Source organism: Carex rostrata, chromosome 32 (genome assembly GCF_964058835.1).
Source record: "Carex rostrata chromosome 32, lpCarRost1.2, whole genome shotgun sequence".
In the NCBI taxonomy this organism is placed as follows: domain Eukaryota; kingdom Viridiplantae; phylum Streptophyta; class Magnoliopsida; order Poales; family Cyperaceae; genus Carex; species Carex rostrata.
The window spans coordinates 2224340-2240820 of NC_135949.1; the positions used below are offsets into that span (position 1 = coordinate 2224340).

The 16481-nt window shown below is 33.2% G+C and overlaps 1 protein-coding gene across 1 annotated transcript; it reads left to right on the forward strand.

Moving 5' to 3' along the window:
* Positions 1-4048: 4048 nt before the first annotated feature.
* On the forward strand, positions 4049-5329 carry LOC144547787 (aspartic proteinase nepenthesin-1-like). The gene has a single exon (XM_078296479.1). The coding sequence runs from the start codon at positions 4049-4051 to the stop codon at positions 5327-5329; it is 1281 nt and encodes a 426-aa protein (XP_078152605.1).
* Positions 5330-16481: the final 11152 nt, after the last annotated feature.

Consider the following 16481-nt stretch of genomic DNA (forward strand, 5'->3'; position numbering starts at 1 on the left):
ATTTTACTATTTTGTTAAGCCACCGTTGGATCAACAATTTTGTAAAATACTTAATAAATAGTAAAAAAATTCATAAAAATGTAAAATTTGGTCTCCAAGCACATATTAATATAGAGAACAGGATGAACTGTTCAGATCGACTTTTTGGATTTTTGATATCTTAATATTATATCTTAATTACGGCCCTGATTTACACTAAAACCTGTGTTTTAAAGCCTATAAAAGTGGGCTTTGTACTTGTATTTCGATGAAATGTGGTACTGCTATGCTTTGTTTGGTGTTTTGTAGGAAAAATGGCGAAAAACTGGATCTGACTACTTTTCATACGGTTCGTATGACATTCCATACGGACCGTACAAGATCTGCCCAACCACACAAAAGGTTCCACAACAGAGGCACAAAGTCTCCAAGACAAAGCACATGCATACGGCCCGTACGGGGTCCCCTACGGGCCGTAGGACGCTAATTCGGAAAATCCAGCTGGAATCTGAAATGAGCATAATTTAAGGAGGCCGAAAAGGAAGCCTCTTGGACGTGATCTGGGGCATTAAATGAGATATTACTCACCAAAAAAAGGGGATTCATTGACTGAAACTTGGACAACTTTTCTTGGAGAAAAAGACAAGAGGAGGAGAAGAGGAAGAGAGGTGAAAAATGCGAGTTTGCAACGGATCTTCGGATTTTCCACTGTTTTGGCATGAACTCTTTCATCTCTTGTTATTTGTGTTATCTTGTGAACATGAGTAGCTAATTTACTTTGTTTCTAGGGCTAAGATGTAGTTTCTAGTTTGGCTTTGTTTGCATGCTACTTGGATTTTGTGTTGAATGCTTTGTTTTTACCTTGTTGTGTAGTATTTTGATTGCTTTATTTGTGCTTGCTTGAATTGATTAGTCATTCCGTTAGATGAATGCGCACATCTAAGTGTTAGGAGCCAAGTTTATGACATTTAATCCAACCAAATAAAGTATATGAAGTAGGGTGAAACCAAGGAGTACCCGAAAGGTGAAACTTTCCTTGAGGCGAAAGTCCTTGGATACTTTTAGTAAACCGACAAGTAACTTAGATAAATTAGGCCAAAATGCGAAAGTTGAGGTTTAACGCATCTAAGAGGGAAGTATTTGAGTCCGGTAATCGGGTACTAGGCCAAAATGCGAAAGTTGAGGTTAGGTATCTAGATCTGGTCGATAGAAACCCTAAACATTAGTATCAACACAGAAAACAGCAGCTGCAGTATCAACTCGGGGTCCCCTACGGACCGTACGGGAATCTGTACGGGTCGTATGCCTCGGGGCTGAACAAAAATGAAATCTGAACCCTGGAAACGTCTTTTTATCAATTGAAAACAACTTTAATTCTTTTTATTGTCTTTTAAACTTGTCATAAATCAGTAGAATTGTTAGAACTAAACCAAAATAATTTCTCTCACTTCTAGAATCTTGAGTAATTTTAGGACAAGTTTGGTCATTTTCTTCCGTCCCTATGGATCAATACCTGAGCATACTCATCGATAGGATAGTACACTTGCTATCTGATTTGACAGAGTATAACAAAGGTTTAAAAGGTATAGCTTGCTATACCGAAACTTTGTAGCATATATTCTGTGCGAACAATTTTGAAATTTCAAATTTAAACCGGTAGCACTTCGGCCCATATGTTACCGAAAGCATATTAGTCACTCTCTCTCTCTCTCTCTCTCTATATATATATATATATATATATAGGCTAATGTGCTTTCGGTAGCATATGGACCGAAATACACAAAGTCCAAATTTGAAATTTCAAAATCCAAAAAGTCGATCTGAACCGTTCATCTTGTTCTCCATATTAATATGTGCTTGGAGACCAAATTTTACATTTTTATGAATTTTTTTACTATTTATTAAGCCACTTTGAAAATCGCTAATCCAACGGTTTTACTGTTTTGTTAAGTCACCGTTGGATCAACAATTTTCAAAGTGGCTTAATAAATAGTAAAAAAATTGAGAAAAATGTAAAATTTGGTCTCCAAGCACATATTAATATGGAGAACAAGATGAACGGTTCAGATCGACTTTTTAAATTTTGAAATTTCAAATTTAGACCGTGTGTATTTTGGCCCATATGCTACCGAAAGCACATTAGCCTATCTCTCTCTATATATATAGAGGAAATGTCTAATCTCTAATGAAGCGAAGCAAATCGTATTTCTCAATTCAAATAAACAAGAAGAAATAAAGAAAAAGATTATAACATCAAGTAGAACTTCTTTTCCTTAAACGCACACAGGGGCGAAACATAGGTGTACCTGGGGGGTGCTAAGCCACCCCAACTTAATTTTTTTTTATTACCAAGTTTATAAAAATAGTATTATATAGTTCATTTTACATGTATAAGCCCCCCCCCCCCCTATAAAATTATTCAAAATTAGAGTGCTTCAATGTAAATTTCAAAAAATATAATTAAATTCATTTCTATTTGGACTAGTAGGCCTTCCATCTTTGCGCATTGGAAGATGGCAAAAATAAAATCATTTCCAAATTAGAAATTGCAATAAACAAATGGTATTTTATTATAGCACTGACTAATCAGACAATTCCTAAATTGAAAACAACAATTTCATATTACAAATTATAGCATAGATTCCAAAAAATAATAACGATATTATTTAGCACCCCCTATACTCAAATTCTAGTTCCGCCCCTGAACGCACAACTAATAAAGTAGATTGGTTTGGATACATTTGAATTCGATTTGATAGGTTTTGGAGTTAGTGTTATATAGACTGAAATGACACTGATGTTATATTAGCCATACTCATGTATAAATATTTGTAAAATAAGATATTAATACTTGATGTGTAATTTGATGTGATCGAATGTCTGAAAATTAAACTTTGTACAATAGTTATACAAATAAGAGTAGGGTTAAAATGCACCATTGGTTTTGTGCCCCAACCATACCCCACGTCTCTATCTTCGTTTATAAAGTTCAAACAGTCAATCCGAACCATTCATCTTGTTCTACATATTAAAATGTGCTCAGAGACCAAATTTTATATTTTTTGGAATTTTTTTACTATTTTTTTAGATAGGTACAAAATCACTGTTTTTGAATGGTCCAGATGCAGTGATTTTGTACCTATCTCAAAAAATAGTAAAAAAATTCCAAAAAATATAAAATTCGGTCTCTAAGCACATTTTAATATGTAGAACAAGATGAACAGTTCAGATTGACTATTTGAACTTTATAAACGGAGATAGAGACGCGAGGTATGGTTGGGGCACAAAACCAATGGTGCATTTTAACCGTTCTCTACAAATAAATATTTCAATGCATATGTATATATACTTGCAATATTTGATATTAATACTTTTAAATGTCACCTAGCGCCATATGTAAAAAACTTCATTGATATATAGCTTTTTTTAACTAAAATGTATATTCTTTATATTAATGGTAGTTAATTATTCATTTGATTTTTCATAATTAAAACGACCAAGTGAAATCATGAAGAACTTATTGAAAATATTTAATTTCAAGTGTGAAAAAATATAGCTAGAAACATTATCAATTAATCATTTCCTGCAGCAATCAATTAGAAAGAGGTCATATACTGTCCGTTCCATTCAAGAAACTTGTAAAGTGTCCTTACATTATCTTACCAACTGAGACCTAAACTGCTGATAAGTTCCCTAAACAAGATATCAACCAGGGATATATACTGAGTCACAGACTCTCCAAAAACCCCTATGAATCTATATCATTAAACTGGTAATTAGCTATAGGCATTGTTAATTTAGTTTCTAAGGGCTATATTAGCTTTTTACAAATTTGGTTTTCATCAAATCTCCTGAGAAATTTCTTCAGTGTTCAATACTTCAATATCTACCAAGGAACTTCATAGAAGTTGCCGAGTAATTACCGTGCTTTTTTGCAAGATATTTTCCTGGCCCGAGCGTTGAAGAATTCAAAAGGCCCCATCTATTTCTTATAAATACCCATCTTCCTATTACTCTCCGTATTATCCATTAAAAAGATTCCTAGAGAGAGACGAAAATATCAAATAACATGAACACAAAGTTACTTCTTTTTCTAGTTCTCTTGTTTTTTCCTTCCCAATCAGTCTATGGTGCTATGAAACTTAGTGGGTTGGGGCGACGTTTGGAGATATTCGGGGATATAATATCGAAAGTTAATGATATTTGTAGTTTGGTCGGCCTTATTACTGGACATAGCTGCAGTAGCTTATTTGCACCACCCCGTTCTGCTGTAAGCTATGCAGTTAATACTGATGACCCGATGCCAGATGTAAGTGCTAACAAATTCATCATTAATGTCTCTGTTGGAGGGGGCACTACTCCTCAAAATGTCCCACTCATTGTAGACATCACACTCGATTACACATTCATGCTGTGCCAGAAATGCACAGACTCCTGTTCAACTCATTTGCCTGTGTATGATCCTTCTTTATCTGACACCTTTTCAAATTATACCTGCCTTAACTCTGAGTGCCCAATTTCAAAAGAGTATGTAAATTGCTCGGGTGGAGATTGCACATACAATTACAATGACACTGTCGTGAGCTCTGAGGGTTCCCTAGTGAATGACACATTAAAATTTGGTACTTCACAATTTCCATTTGTCTTTGGATGTGGTGATGTGAACACTGGAAATTATGGGTCCTCTTTAGGTTTTCTCGGGCTGGGGTCGGGTAACTTGTCCTTGATAAATCAAGGAAACTATGGGAAATTCTCTTACTGCTTGGGCTCCTCTGGTACTGGTATCTTCATGTTGGGCTCAGATGCTCAATTAAAAACTAGTACAGGTAACAAAACATATCTTCTTAATAATCCACGTTTTCCCATGTTGTACTATGTAAATTTTACGGGAGTAAGCCTTGGGGGAAAGTATATAGATATCCCAACCAATAACTACCTTCTCCAGCCAAATGGCACAGGTGGAATGGTTTTAACCTCTACCTATCCCTTGACTTACATGGAAACTTCGGCATACCATGCTCTGCGGGAAGCATTTGTAGAGGAAATGAGTTCTTTCTCACAAATTAATGGGTCGACTGAATATGGCCTAGACCTCTGCTTTGCCATCCCTTCTGATCAACAAGTGATAATCCCGCAGTTGACGCTGCACTTTGATGGTGGTGCTGATATGTATCCATATAACTATTCCTATTTCGGAACAAATTCAAATGAAACGGTGGGTTGCTTGTTGTTGCTTCCCTTAGAAGGAATATCCTTCCTCGGATACTGGATGCAGTTTGATATGCAAATTCTTTATGATGTCAGCAACGGCAACCTTCACTATGAGAAAATAGATTGCAGCACACTCTAATACGTATTTATCAAATATATCTATTTTGTGCAATAATATTTTTGATAATTAATTAATGGTCTTTGTAATAGTCGTTGCCCCCTGCTATATACTGTTGAGTGTTTTTATATCTTTATGATGTAATGAGAAATAAATGGATGTAATGTAGCACCTGCTGCTTATTCTGTACTGTGTTTTTATATCGATATTTATGGTGTATTATGAGAAATAAATTATTTTGTATGAAACACCGACTGCTTTTTTATTCATGTATGACCAAATTTGCTTGATATAATTGCTATTGTTTGCTTTTTGTAATAGTCGTTCTCCAATCAGGTTGCATGAAAATAAAATAATATACTTGAACCATCAGAGGAGTTAGCAAATAGTATTTTGTAAACTTTTTCATATTTCACAAATTTGCCCAAAACTAGATTTATTTCAAACTCAAAGACTCTTTTGAAGTTCTTCTCAATAAGCCTCATTTTAACTCACAAACATTCACCAATTAAAGTTTGTGACACACAATAGAAAATAATGCACCATTAATGGCAGCCAAGCATAATTCTAGCAAAGACAAAGAGCAAGAGAGATAAAGACTACCATGAGTCAAGATCAAGTGTCAAGTAGTAGCACATACCAGTACACTTCTTTCTCTTGCTTTACCCAAGCTAGAACCCTTTTCAATTTCTTGACAACTCCAAAATTTCAATTAATGTATCAAGAGGGAAATAGATAGTATCAAGAGAGAAACGCAAGTGAGGTAGGTGAATAGGCGGACTGGATGAGAACAGTAAAATAAAAATGAGTCGGTCTCCAGTTGAAGGAAAATTGTGCCTAAGCGGTCTCCACCGTTTATCTATGTAAAAAGTCTAAGTAAGTTATTTGATAATTTAAATAAGGCCGACAATTTATTTTATCTTTTCAGATTTTAATGAAGGCCCAAGAGCCCAAGTTGTATGTCATGCTGAGTTTTTATGTTTTCATTTAACTTCTCTATTTAGTACTCCTAGTAAAAGTAATTTACATATTTTATATAAAAATAATTCCAACTTACGAAAACTCACAAACAAAATCTGAATCAAAGCGATTTATATTTTTACGATCAGAAATTAAATAAATAAAATGTTACATTATCATTTCTATGTGTGTGTGTGCGTGTGTGTGTGTGTATACAATGTATAAATTTTAAATTTCTGAAATACATAAGCTTATAAATAAGCTCAGCATTTCAGATTATTTTATAAAAGTCAAGCTCGAAGGGTCTCAAGATAGTAATACTATATATATTTATAGTATATTGATTTCAAATTACAAAAATACAAGGTCTATAAATGTATTAGAAAATTAATATTGAAATCTTTAAATGCATTTCACTTCAAGTTGGAGAATTATTATTTTCCTGAGTTTTCGAAAACTAGGATGTTACACTATTGAACGGGAACGGAATAGAAAGAGAAATTGAAAAGAAGAAATCAGAAATGGCCGTAGCGGGTCTGTACAGAAGGATCCTACCTTCTCCGCCAGCGATCGAGTTCGCCTCCGATGATGGCAAGGTCAACTCCTCTCTCCTCTCTCCTCTCTCCTCTCTCCTCTCTCCTCTACCTTCGATTAGTTGTCTTGCTGTTTTCTTATCCAATTGTATTCCAATTTTCTGTTAATTTGCTTAAGATCGAGGGTTTAGAAGTGTGTTATTTAATTTGAATTTTTAGCTTTTATCATGGAATTAGAATTGTGGCATTGTACTTAACTTTTCTAACAAAATGGCAAAAGGGGAGAAAATAAATTAAGCATTGCGGGGGGCTTTCTGCTAGTTCTTCTGATTGAATATAGTTTTCAAACATATTTACAACTACTTATTTTCATCTCTTACAAATCTTCATTATTTCTGAATTAACTTGAAGTGAAGTTTAATTCAACAACCATTTTGACAGGTCTGCCCAATAGTGCTTTAGTACTAAACACTCATTTTGACATCTGACAGTCACACCATTTGTGTGTTGTGCACAATGCTCAATCAGAGCCTGCATATTGCGGCCTTGCCAGTTTGTGTGTTGTGCACAATGCTCTATCCATTGATCCCGGAAGAAAGTGGAAAGGTATACCTATATATTTTTCTAATATTTTCTTCTTTATATATATATCATTTGATGTGTGATTGCCTTGATGATGGAGAATGCCAAATAAAGTAATATGGATACTTGAGCTTTTCCTGAATAGAAATATATATCAAGATAAATATATCAGTCGAATCTAATATAGAAAAAAAATCAAAGTAATTCAAGTAGATATCAAGTAAATTTCAGTTTGTATGGTTAAACCAAATACAAAAAATCAAAGTAACCCACAAGTTTCATCCTTTTGGCAACTTTTGGCAAAGTTGCATGCTTGGCGCATTGTGCCGGTGCGAAAGTGGAAGCATATCATGCCAATCAAAGCGATCTTGATGACTTCAGAAAGCACGTCATCAGATTAGGGCTGGGCAAAAAAGCTCGAACTCGTAACTCGCTCGTAACTCGCTCATTTACAGCTCGTTTAACTCGGCTCATTTATAGCTCAGCTCATTTACAACTCGAGTTGGCCAACTCGTTTAATAAATGAGCCGAGTTCGAGTTGGCCCCAACTCGCTCATTTATAACTCGAGTTGCAAATTATTGGTCACAATAAATTCCAAAATAATCAAATCCGAATCTCTAGACTGTTATTTGTGCTTTGAGATTCGTGCAAAATATGTTTGAACTTGTGTTGTAATACTATCACTGGTTAAACGAGTTATAAATGAGTTGTGAGCCAACTCGAGTTGATAACGAGCTGAGTTTGAACTTGTTTTGTAATACTATCACTGGTTAAACGAGTTATAAACGAGTTGTGAGCCAACTCGAGTTGATAACGAGCCGAGTTCGAGTTGGCTCTACAACTCGTTATTACCATCTCAACTCGAGTTGGCTCGCTCGTTTATTAAACGAGCCGAGTTCGAGTTGGGGGTAACTCGCTCAAACTCGGCTCATTTACAGCCCTACATCAGATGCACCAGATCGGAAGACTACCATGTGATCGCATCCTATCACAGGAGGCCTTTCAAACAGGTTAGAGTTTGATTTAGAGTTGTCATTATTCATTGTTATTGTTCTTTTTTGTTTGCAATTCTCCTTGATGCATCATTATGTTGATCTTACTATCATTTTTTAGTTAAGATCTATGAAAAGGTAATTCGCTGTTGGTGCATGCATCAGTGTTCACTGGAAGTAAGGATCAAAGATGGGTAGAAAAGGGAACTGTTAATCGGATTGGAAACTGTATATTTAAATGTTTTTAAGAACCATTATGATTGCAAGTTCACTAGGATTGTACTGCATTATAATATTTTTTTATGTGCCATGCAAGAGAAACTTTAAGGAAGACAATAATGAAGACAATAATGAAGAAAATTGGATATGTGTCATACAAGAGGAACTTGATCAATTTGAGCATAATAATGTTTGAAAACTAGTATAAAAACCTGAAAATCATATGATTATAGGTACCAAATGGATTTTGAAAAACAAAAGAGATGAAAACGATAATGTAGTTAGGAATTATAAAGCTAGATTAGTAGAACAAGGTTATACTCAACAAGAAAGTATAGATTTTGATGAAACCTTTTACTAGTGGAGAACTTGGAATTAGTATCGGTCGTTTATGGGTATTCGTATCAGACTTCGGGCGACATTAATCGGGCTATTACTAATAGTCCACTGATTAGTATCGGTCATTTCGGTCGATACTAAAAGTTACCATTAGTATCAATTAATAAGTAATAGCCAATACTAAAAGCATTATTAGTATCGGCTCTTTAATAAAATGCCGATACTATTTCTTAAATAGCCAACACTAATACTTATTAGTATCGGTAATTATTAAATAGCCAACAATAATACTTATTAGTATCGGCTATTAATTTAAAAAAGGACCAATACTAATAAGTATTAGTGTCGACTATTTAATAAATGACCGATACTAATAAATATTAGTGTCGACTATTTAATAAATGACTGATACTAAATATATATATTATATATTTTTTGGTGGGTTTTACCACTAAATGACTGATACTAAATATATCTTTTGGTGGGTTTTACCACTAAACCTCAAAAAAAAAAAAAAAAAAAAAAAAAGATGCTTATTGTCTGATCAGACAAATTAACTAAACTTCACCAAACAAATTTTTACAATGACAAATAGATGGGTCCAAACAAAAAAGTCTCGTTTTAGACTCGATTTTTGATGCATTTCCGATTTGTGGTCTAAATTGTTGGAGAGAAACGGAGCGGAAATGTGGAGCACTTTTATAAAAAATTTATAACTCAACTTATAAAACATTAATTTTTTTGACCGATTGATCTTGTAACAAATAAACTCAAAACTTTTATAATTTTGTATCTATATGCATCACTCATGAAATACATGAATTTAAATAGTTTGAATTCAAAATTTGAAGTCTATCCGATATATTTTTAGAGTTGTGCTCACCAAACTTTTTTGGTGAGCACATCACACCTTAGCTTTGCTCTAAAAATGTGTGCTTTTGTCCGTCTTTTTTGAAATTAGTAGAGCACACTGATACAAATTAATTACATTACTACTACTGTTATTATATCACAGTATCGTATAATGTTATATTATTCCAACTCGCTGTTTATCATATAATATTTTCTTCTAAATAATACAAATTATATTATTTTAACTATTGTGTGAATAGATGTAATTGGCTGTTTTATGTGATAATTTTCTATTGAACCAAGTGGAACGATCATCACAAATTTTTCTGTCGGCCCTCAATTTTTAAAATTGAAACAAAATACATTTTTTATTATAGGCCCAAGATGAAGCGTCAGGGCCCAAACAGAGTGCGTTGCTATTACAATTACAATTAGAACCACACGCGTTTCTTTATCCTTAAATCTGACAGACACGTGTCAGTCAACTCTCCCACGTGTTGGATTGCCCCCAATCATCCCTTAGTTAGTAGCTGCTTCGTATAAAATATTTCCCAATTTTCTTTCGTTCGATTTCTACAAATCAAATCTCACTCTAGTTCAACAGTTGAGGTTTCAGTACTTGCTATTTCTATTTTTCCATCAGTGTCAGTTTTGCAGGTTACAAAAAAGAAAAAGAAAAAAAAGATCAATGTCAGGTGCACAAGGAGCACAACCCAAGGGGTCTTTCACCGCCACCACCTATTATACTGCACCGGGTTCTGCCACAGAAGACCCACCGAAGATGGCCATACGATCTGACAAGGACGAGCCGAGGGTGTTGGTCAACAAGTTGGACGATAAGGTCAATGATGTCACTAGTGGAAAAACACTCATATTTATGCATATTAGGATCGGACCTAGAGAAGATCCTGATCCAGGTGATACAAATGCGAAACTAATCTGGTTCAGTCAAACAGCCGATACTAAAAGTTTGAATTAGGATCGATTATATGTAACAATCGACCCAAATTAGTACTATTAGGACCGGTTGTTACAAATAATCGAACCTAATGGGTACTAATTTGGATCAATTATTTGTAACAACTGATCCAGATTAGTATCATTAAGATCGGTTGTTACAAACAACTGATCCTAATGACAGAAAGTGCCTTAGTTGTGTTCGTGATCATTATTAGAAACCACATTGGAAAAGTAAACTATTTCTGAAAAGAGAGCTTGATAAAAAATTATTGCTAAAAAATTAAATTATAAGAAAAAGTTTTCAACTACTTGTAATTAATCCAATTTAATTGACACTTTTATTGTATTGAAATAGAGCTGGCCAAAAGAAATATTTCTCAAAAAAGGCCTTTTATACACATGCAAGTATTTCTCACAAGCAATTGTACTGAGCATAGCCTTCATAATTGTAAGCAATGAATTTGACAGTAAATTTAGTGTAACAAAGCACTTACTACATACATGAAGATCGCTTCATAAAAATAAAATTAAGTAAATTACAAAGAATAAATACAGGTCCATAACTGATGTTATTCATGACTTAAACCCTGTTTTTCCAGACGAATTTGTCTGATATAAAACAAATGGATCAGAATCACGCCATTAATGGGTTATCGGGGCCCCTTTTAAATAAGATCCACAATAAATTGTTTTAGAACAAATAACAGTGGAAATAAATCAGAGTAAATACCATCTGCAGATCACGGCTACCAGGAATGCTCTCAACAAGATAGGGTTGGGCCCGCACGTCATAGATTATCGGTCTCATAAACCATGGATCATAAAGTGGGTTCCTTCAAGGTATACCTGCATATACAAATCTAAAAATTTAGAATTATTTAGAATTAAAATAAAAATGTCGTCCCAACTCAAAATCCTGAAGAGACGTGACTCAGACTCAGACTCAGAAAAAATTGCAACTGCAAGGCTTAACATGAAAAGGCACATATTAAAAAGAAAAAAACTGAACAATAACCAGGTTCTGGTACCAACTATCTTCTATTACCAGAATTATGAAAAGAAATAATGAATAACAAGAATATTGGGCTTTAGGCCTAAGCTCAATTAACATAAAGAAAGAACAAAAATTATCGCAATATAAGAGAACAACATTTAAATGCACAGATAAATCTGTACTGGAGTAATAATACTGGTAAGGTTATATACTGGTATCAGATCTGTATAAATTAAGGGTCTGATCGGAATAATAGAGGTGTTGGAGTTCAATAGATTTGAATTTAGTAGAATTCAATAGAAATGAATTCCAATTTAACTTTGTTGATCGGAATAAAAATGAAAAACAATTAAAATCTTCTCAGATTTTTTATTGAAAATATACATAATACAATAGAAATGATTTCATTTAAATTAAAATGACACTTGTGCCCTTATATGAAGATTTCTTCCATATTAACATAAAAGGATATTAATTTGGTGCCGAGTCATCAATGGTACCAGTAAATACTATCATACTACGTGTCTCCTTTCATTAACTGAAAGCTTCAGATATCAATACAACAATACAGAAATAACAGTATAACATTACTATACTTATTCTAACAATGTTCAGTTTTAAAAAAACAAATGAAGATGGAAAGCATAGAAGGAAATATCAGTATCGGGATCGGTCCCGGTAGATTCGTATTGGAAAATCGAACATTTTGGCCAGAAGCTTGTTTTACACTAAAAAAATAGGAAAAAATTGATAAAAAAATAATTTTTCAATAATTTAAGTTTAGATAAATGATTACAATCAAATAATCCACTAATACAATATAATACAAGCATTAAAACTATAAACACACTCTTTCACTGTCAGAAACTATATCGTGCTGGCAGGATCACTTCATCCTCGTCTGTATTATGATAAAAATAAGGATATTGTTGTTCGGAACCAAAGAATGAAGACATTGTAGACCCAAATGAAGGATTGTTAACATCTTCATATCCATATGCATATATAGTTGATACACTATTTAACCAATCATGGGTTCATAGTTGATACTCTATTTAATCAATGAATGTGACGAGTTTTCCGATTTTTTTAAAAATACCCAAAATAATAAATATTTTATTTAAAATGACCAAGTTTTGAGGGAAATTTTAAAAATGCCCAGGCCACAGATTTTTTCTGCGCTCCGGAATTTTTATTCCGGAGCGCAGAAAATATTTGCGCCCCGAAAATTTTTTTTTTTTTTTTTTTTAGAATTTTTTATCCCGAGCGCAGATTTTTTCTGCGGCCCGGATTTTTTTTTTTTTTTTTTAGAGTTTGGAGAAAAAAATCCATGGTTTGGTATATGTATAATATATATATCTATAATATATGTATATGTATATGTATATGTATATGTATAATATATATATATCTATAATATAATATATGTATATGTATATGTATATGTATATGTATATGTATATATGATATAATATATGTATATCCATATATAATATAATATAATATAATATATGTATATGTATATGTATATGTATATATAATATAATATATGTATAATATAATATATGTATAATACAATATATGTGTATATAATATAATATATGTATAATATATGTATATGTATATATAATAGAGTAAGGCTACGCTACTTCGCGAATTAAACGGACTGTTTTAATTCGCGCTCATATCTCTAGTTTCGAAGTCCAAATAGCCGATCCAAACCGTTAGATATTTAATCTATATTAAAATGTGCTTGGAGACCAAATTTTACATTTTTTTGATTTTTTTTACTATTTATTAAGATGGTTTGAAAATTGCTGTTTTTTATTAAAATTCTGCACCATAAAAAACAGTGATTTTCAAACCATCTTCATAGATAGTAAAAAAATTCCAAAAAGTGTAAAATTTGGTCTCCAAGCACATGTTAATATAGATTAAACATCTAACGGTTTGAATCGGCTATTTAAACTTCAAAACTAGAGATATGAGCGCGAATTAAAACAACATGTTTAATTCGCGAAGTAGCGTAGCCTTACTCTATATAATATATGTAATATATATTATACATATATTATATATACATTATATGTATATGTATATGTATATATAATATATGTAATATATATTATACATATATTATATATACATATACATATATATATATACATATACATATACATATACATATATTGAGTGTGGCTAATTTGCTACCGGAAGCACTTCGACCGAGGTGCTTCCGGGGTCATATTAGCATATGTGATGTTCAAACAACAAATCCAAACCGTTAGATATTTAATCTATATTAAAATCTACTTGGGGACTAAATTTTACATTTTTTGGAATTTTTTTACTATTTATTAAAATGGTTTGAAAATCACAGTTTTTTATGGTGCAGAATTTTAATAAAAACAGCGATTTTCAAACCATCTTAATAAATAGTAAACAAATTTCAAAAAAATGTAAAATTTAGTCCCCAAGTAGATTTTAATATAGATTAAATATCTAACGGTTTGGATTTGTTGTTTGAACATCACATATGCTAATATAGCCCCGGAAGCACCTCGGTCAAAGTGCTTCCGATAGCAAATTAGCCACACTCTACATATATTATACATATACATATATTATATTATAGATATATATATTATACATATTATACATATACCAAACCATGGATTTTTTTCTCCAAATTCAAAAAAAAAAAAAAAAAAAAAAAAAAATCCGGGCCGCAGAAAAAATCTGCGCTCGGGATAAAAAATTCTAAAAAAAAAAAAAACAAAATTTTCAGGGCGCAAATATTTTCTGCGCTCCGGAATAAAAATTCCGGAGCGCAGAAAAAATCTGCGGCCTGGGCATTTTTAAAATTTTCCTCAAAACTTGGTCATTTTAAATAAAATATTTATTATTTTGGGTATTTTTAAAAAAATCGGCGAGTTTTCAGCATGTGCATAGTTTATACTATGTGAGTAAATGATTTATTGGATTTTGGAAGAAGCACTTTTGTGGTGGAAGCACTTTATTCCATTTATTTTATGTGATCCGGTTACCCACTCTGCCACGAGTTCAGATCCAGAGAATTAACCCTTTAGGTTTTGGATTGGGACCGTCCAGTTTGAATGTCAGATAATCTATCCGAATTAGAGCGCATACATCCCGAGAGATGAATTCGAATCGCAAAGCAATTTCGAGCGACGGATTCGAATCGGATGATCTCGATCCGAAACCCAAAAATTGGGTTACGGATCCGGACCCCTCTGCAATCCGTCCTTTTTATAATATACACATTTGTTTTTATTAGAATGTTTTATTAGAAGAAGAGAGAATATTTTTTTTTTTGGATTGGGAAGTGGGTTTCTCACCAAACCCAAAACCTAGAGTTCTTAATAGAGCCGTTGTTAATAACCCATGCCCATCCCTGAATTGAGAATTATTAATTTAGTTTTGTCCTGTCCTCTGAGAAGCACTTTATATATTCCCTCTTGATTCGTGAAGAGAGGACCCTTGTCCTTTTATTTTATGTCATTCGGTTACCTACTCTGCAATCTTTCCTTTTTCTAATATACACATTTGTTTTTATTATAATGTTTTATCTTCCGAAAGAATGTTTTGGTAGAACTTATACATCACTTGCTGTCACAAACTAAAATTACTTTAATATAAACAATGAAATTTTATAGAAGAACGAGAGAATTTTTTTGTACTGGGAAGTGAGTTTCTCACCAAACCCAAAACATAGTGTTCTTAATTGAGCAGTTGTTAATAGCCCGTGACCATCCCTGAATTGAGATTATTAATTTAGTTTTTCAGCATCCAATGAGGAAGCAACATAGCCCGTTTCATTTATCTGTGTTCACATCCGCATGGTACTTTGTGTTAAAGCTGTCAATTAGTGCTTACTTTACACAAAGGTGCTAATATTTATTTTCTGATACAAGTTTTTGAGTTCAATTATTCGTACATCTTTTGAGTTTCACTAATTCGTATTCACAATGCTCTAGCATCTGTTGAGCGTGATTGAAATTGAGGGAATATCCCAAATGTAAGGAATAAATGAAATAGGAAAAATGATAAATTTAACAATTTAATTAAGAAAGTGATATGTATTGATAACTCATGATCAAGATGTTTGTAGATAGAGGCTAGAATGTTGAAAGTAATTAATGCATGACACTACAGCCTGCTCTGGGACCAAGTGCCAGAATGAAATTGCAATCAATTTGTATTGATTAATCAATTGTCTTACCTGCTTCAAATTCGGAGAAGCTACGACAGGGCGTGATGGAGATCTGGCGCGAGAGATGCGTGCTAAGAGAGATACTCCGGTGAGGAGAGAGACTGCGGAGGGTTTGCGCATGAGAGGAGAGGGGGCGACGCGGCGAGAAAGGAGAAAGAGCAAATGGGTTTATGCAGTTATCGGGTCTGCCTGAGAATAAACCAAATTCGATAAGAAAGCCCGTCAATTTTTGCGATTCAAATATGATAAAATCCTACGGTAGAATTGCCCATCGAACCCAACCAAATTAGGTCTGATGTCGACACCGATTCCTTCGTAAAGGTATTAATTAGTGACCCCACTCCACTTAAAATATTCATTCCCAGTTTCCCACTCTCGTTAAATAAAAAAGAAACATCGACTACTGTACAACGTCTTCTCCACACCTCTTCTCAGATCTCAACCCTTTGGTGCTCTTTACTCTGCACACATTTCTCACATTCACCACTCAGATCTAGGCTTCTTTCC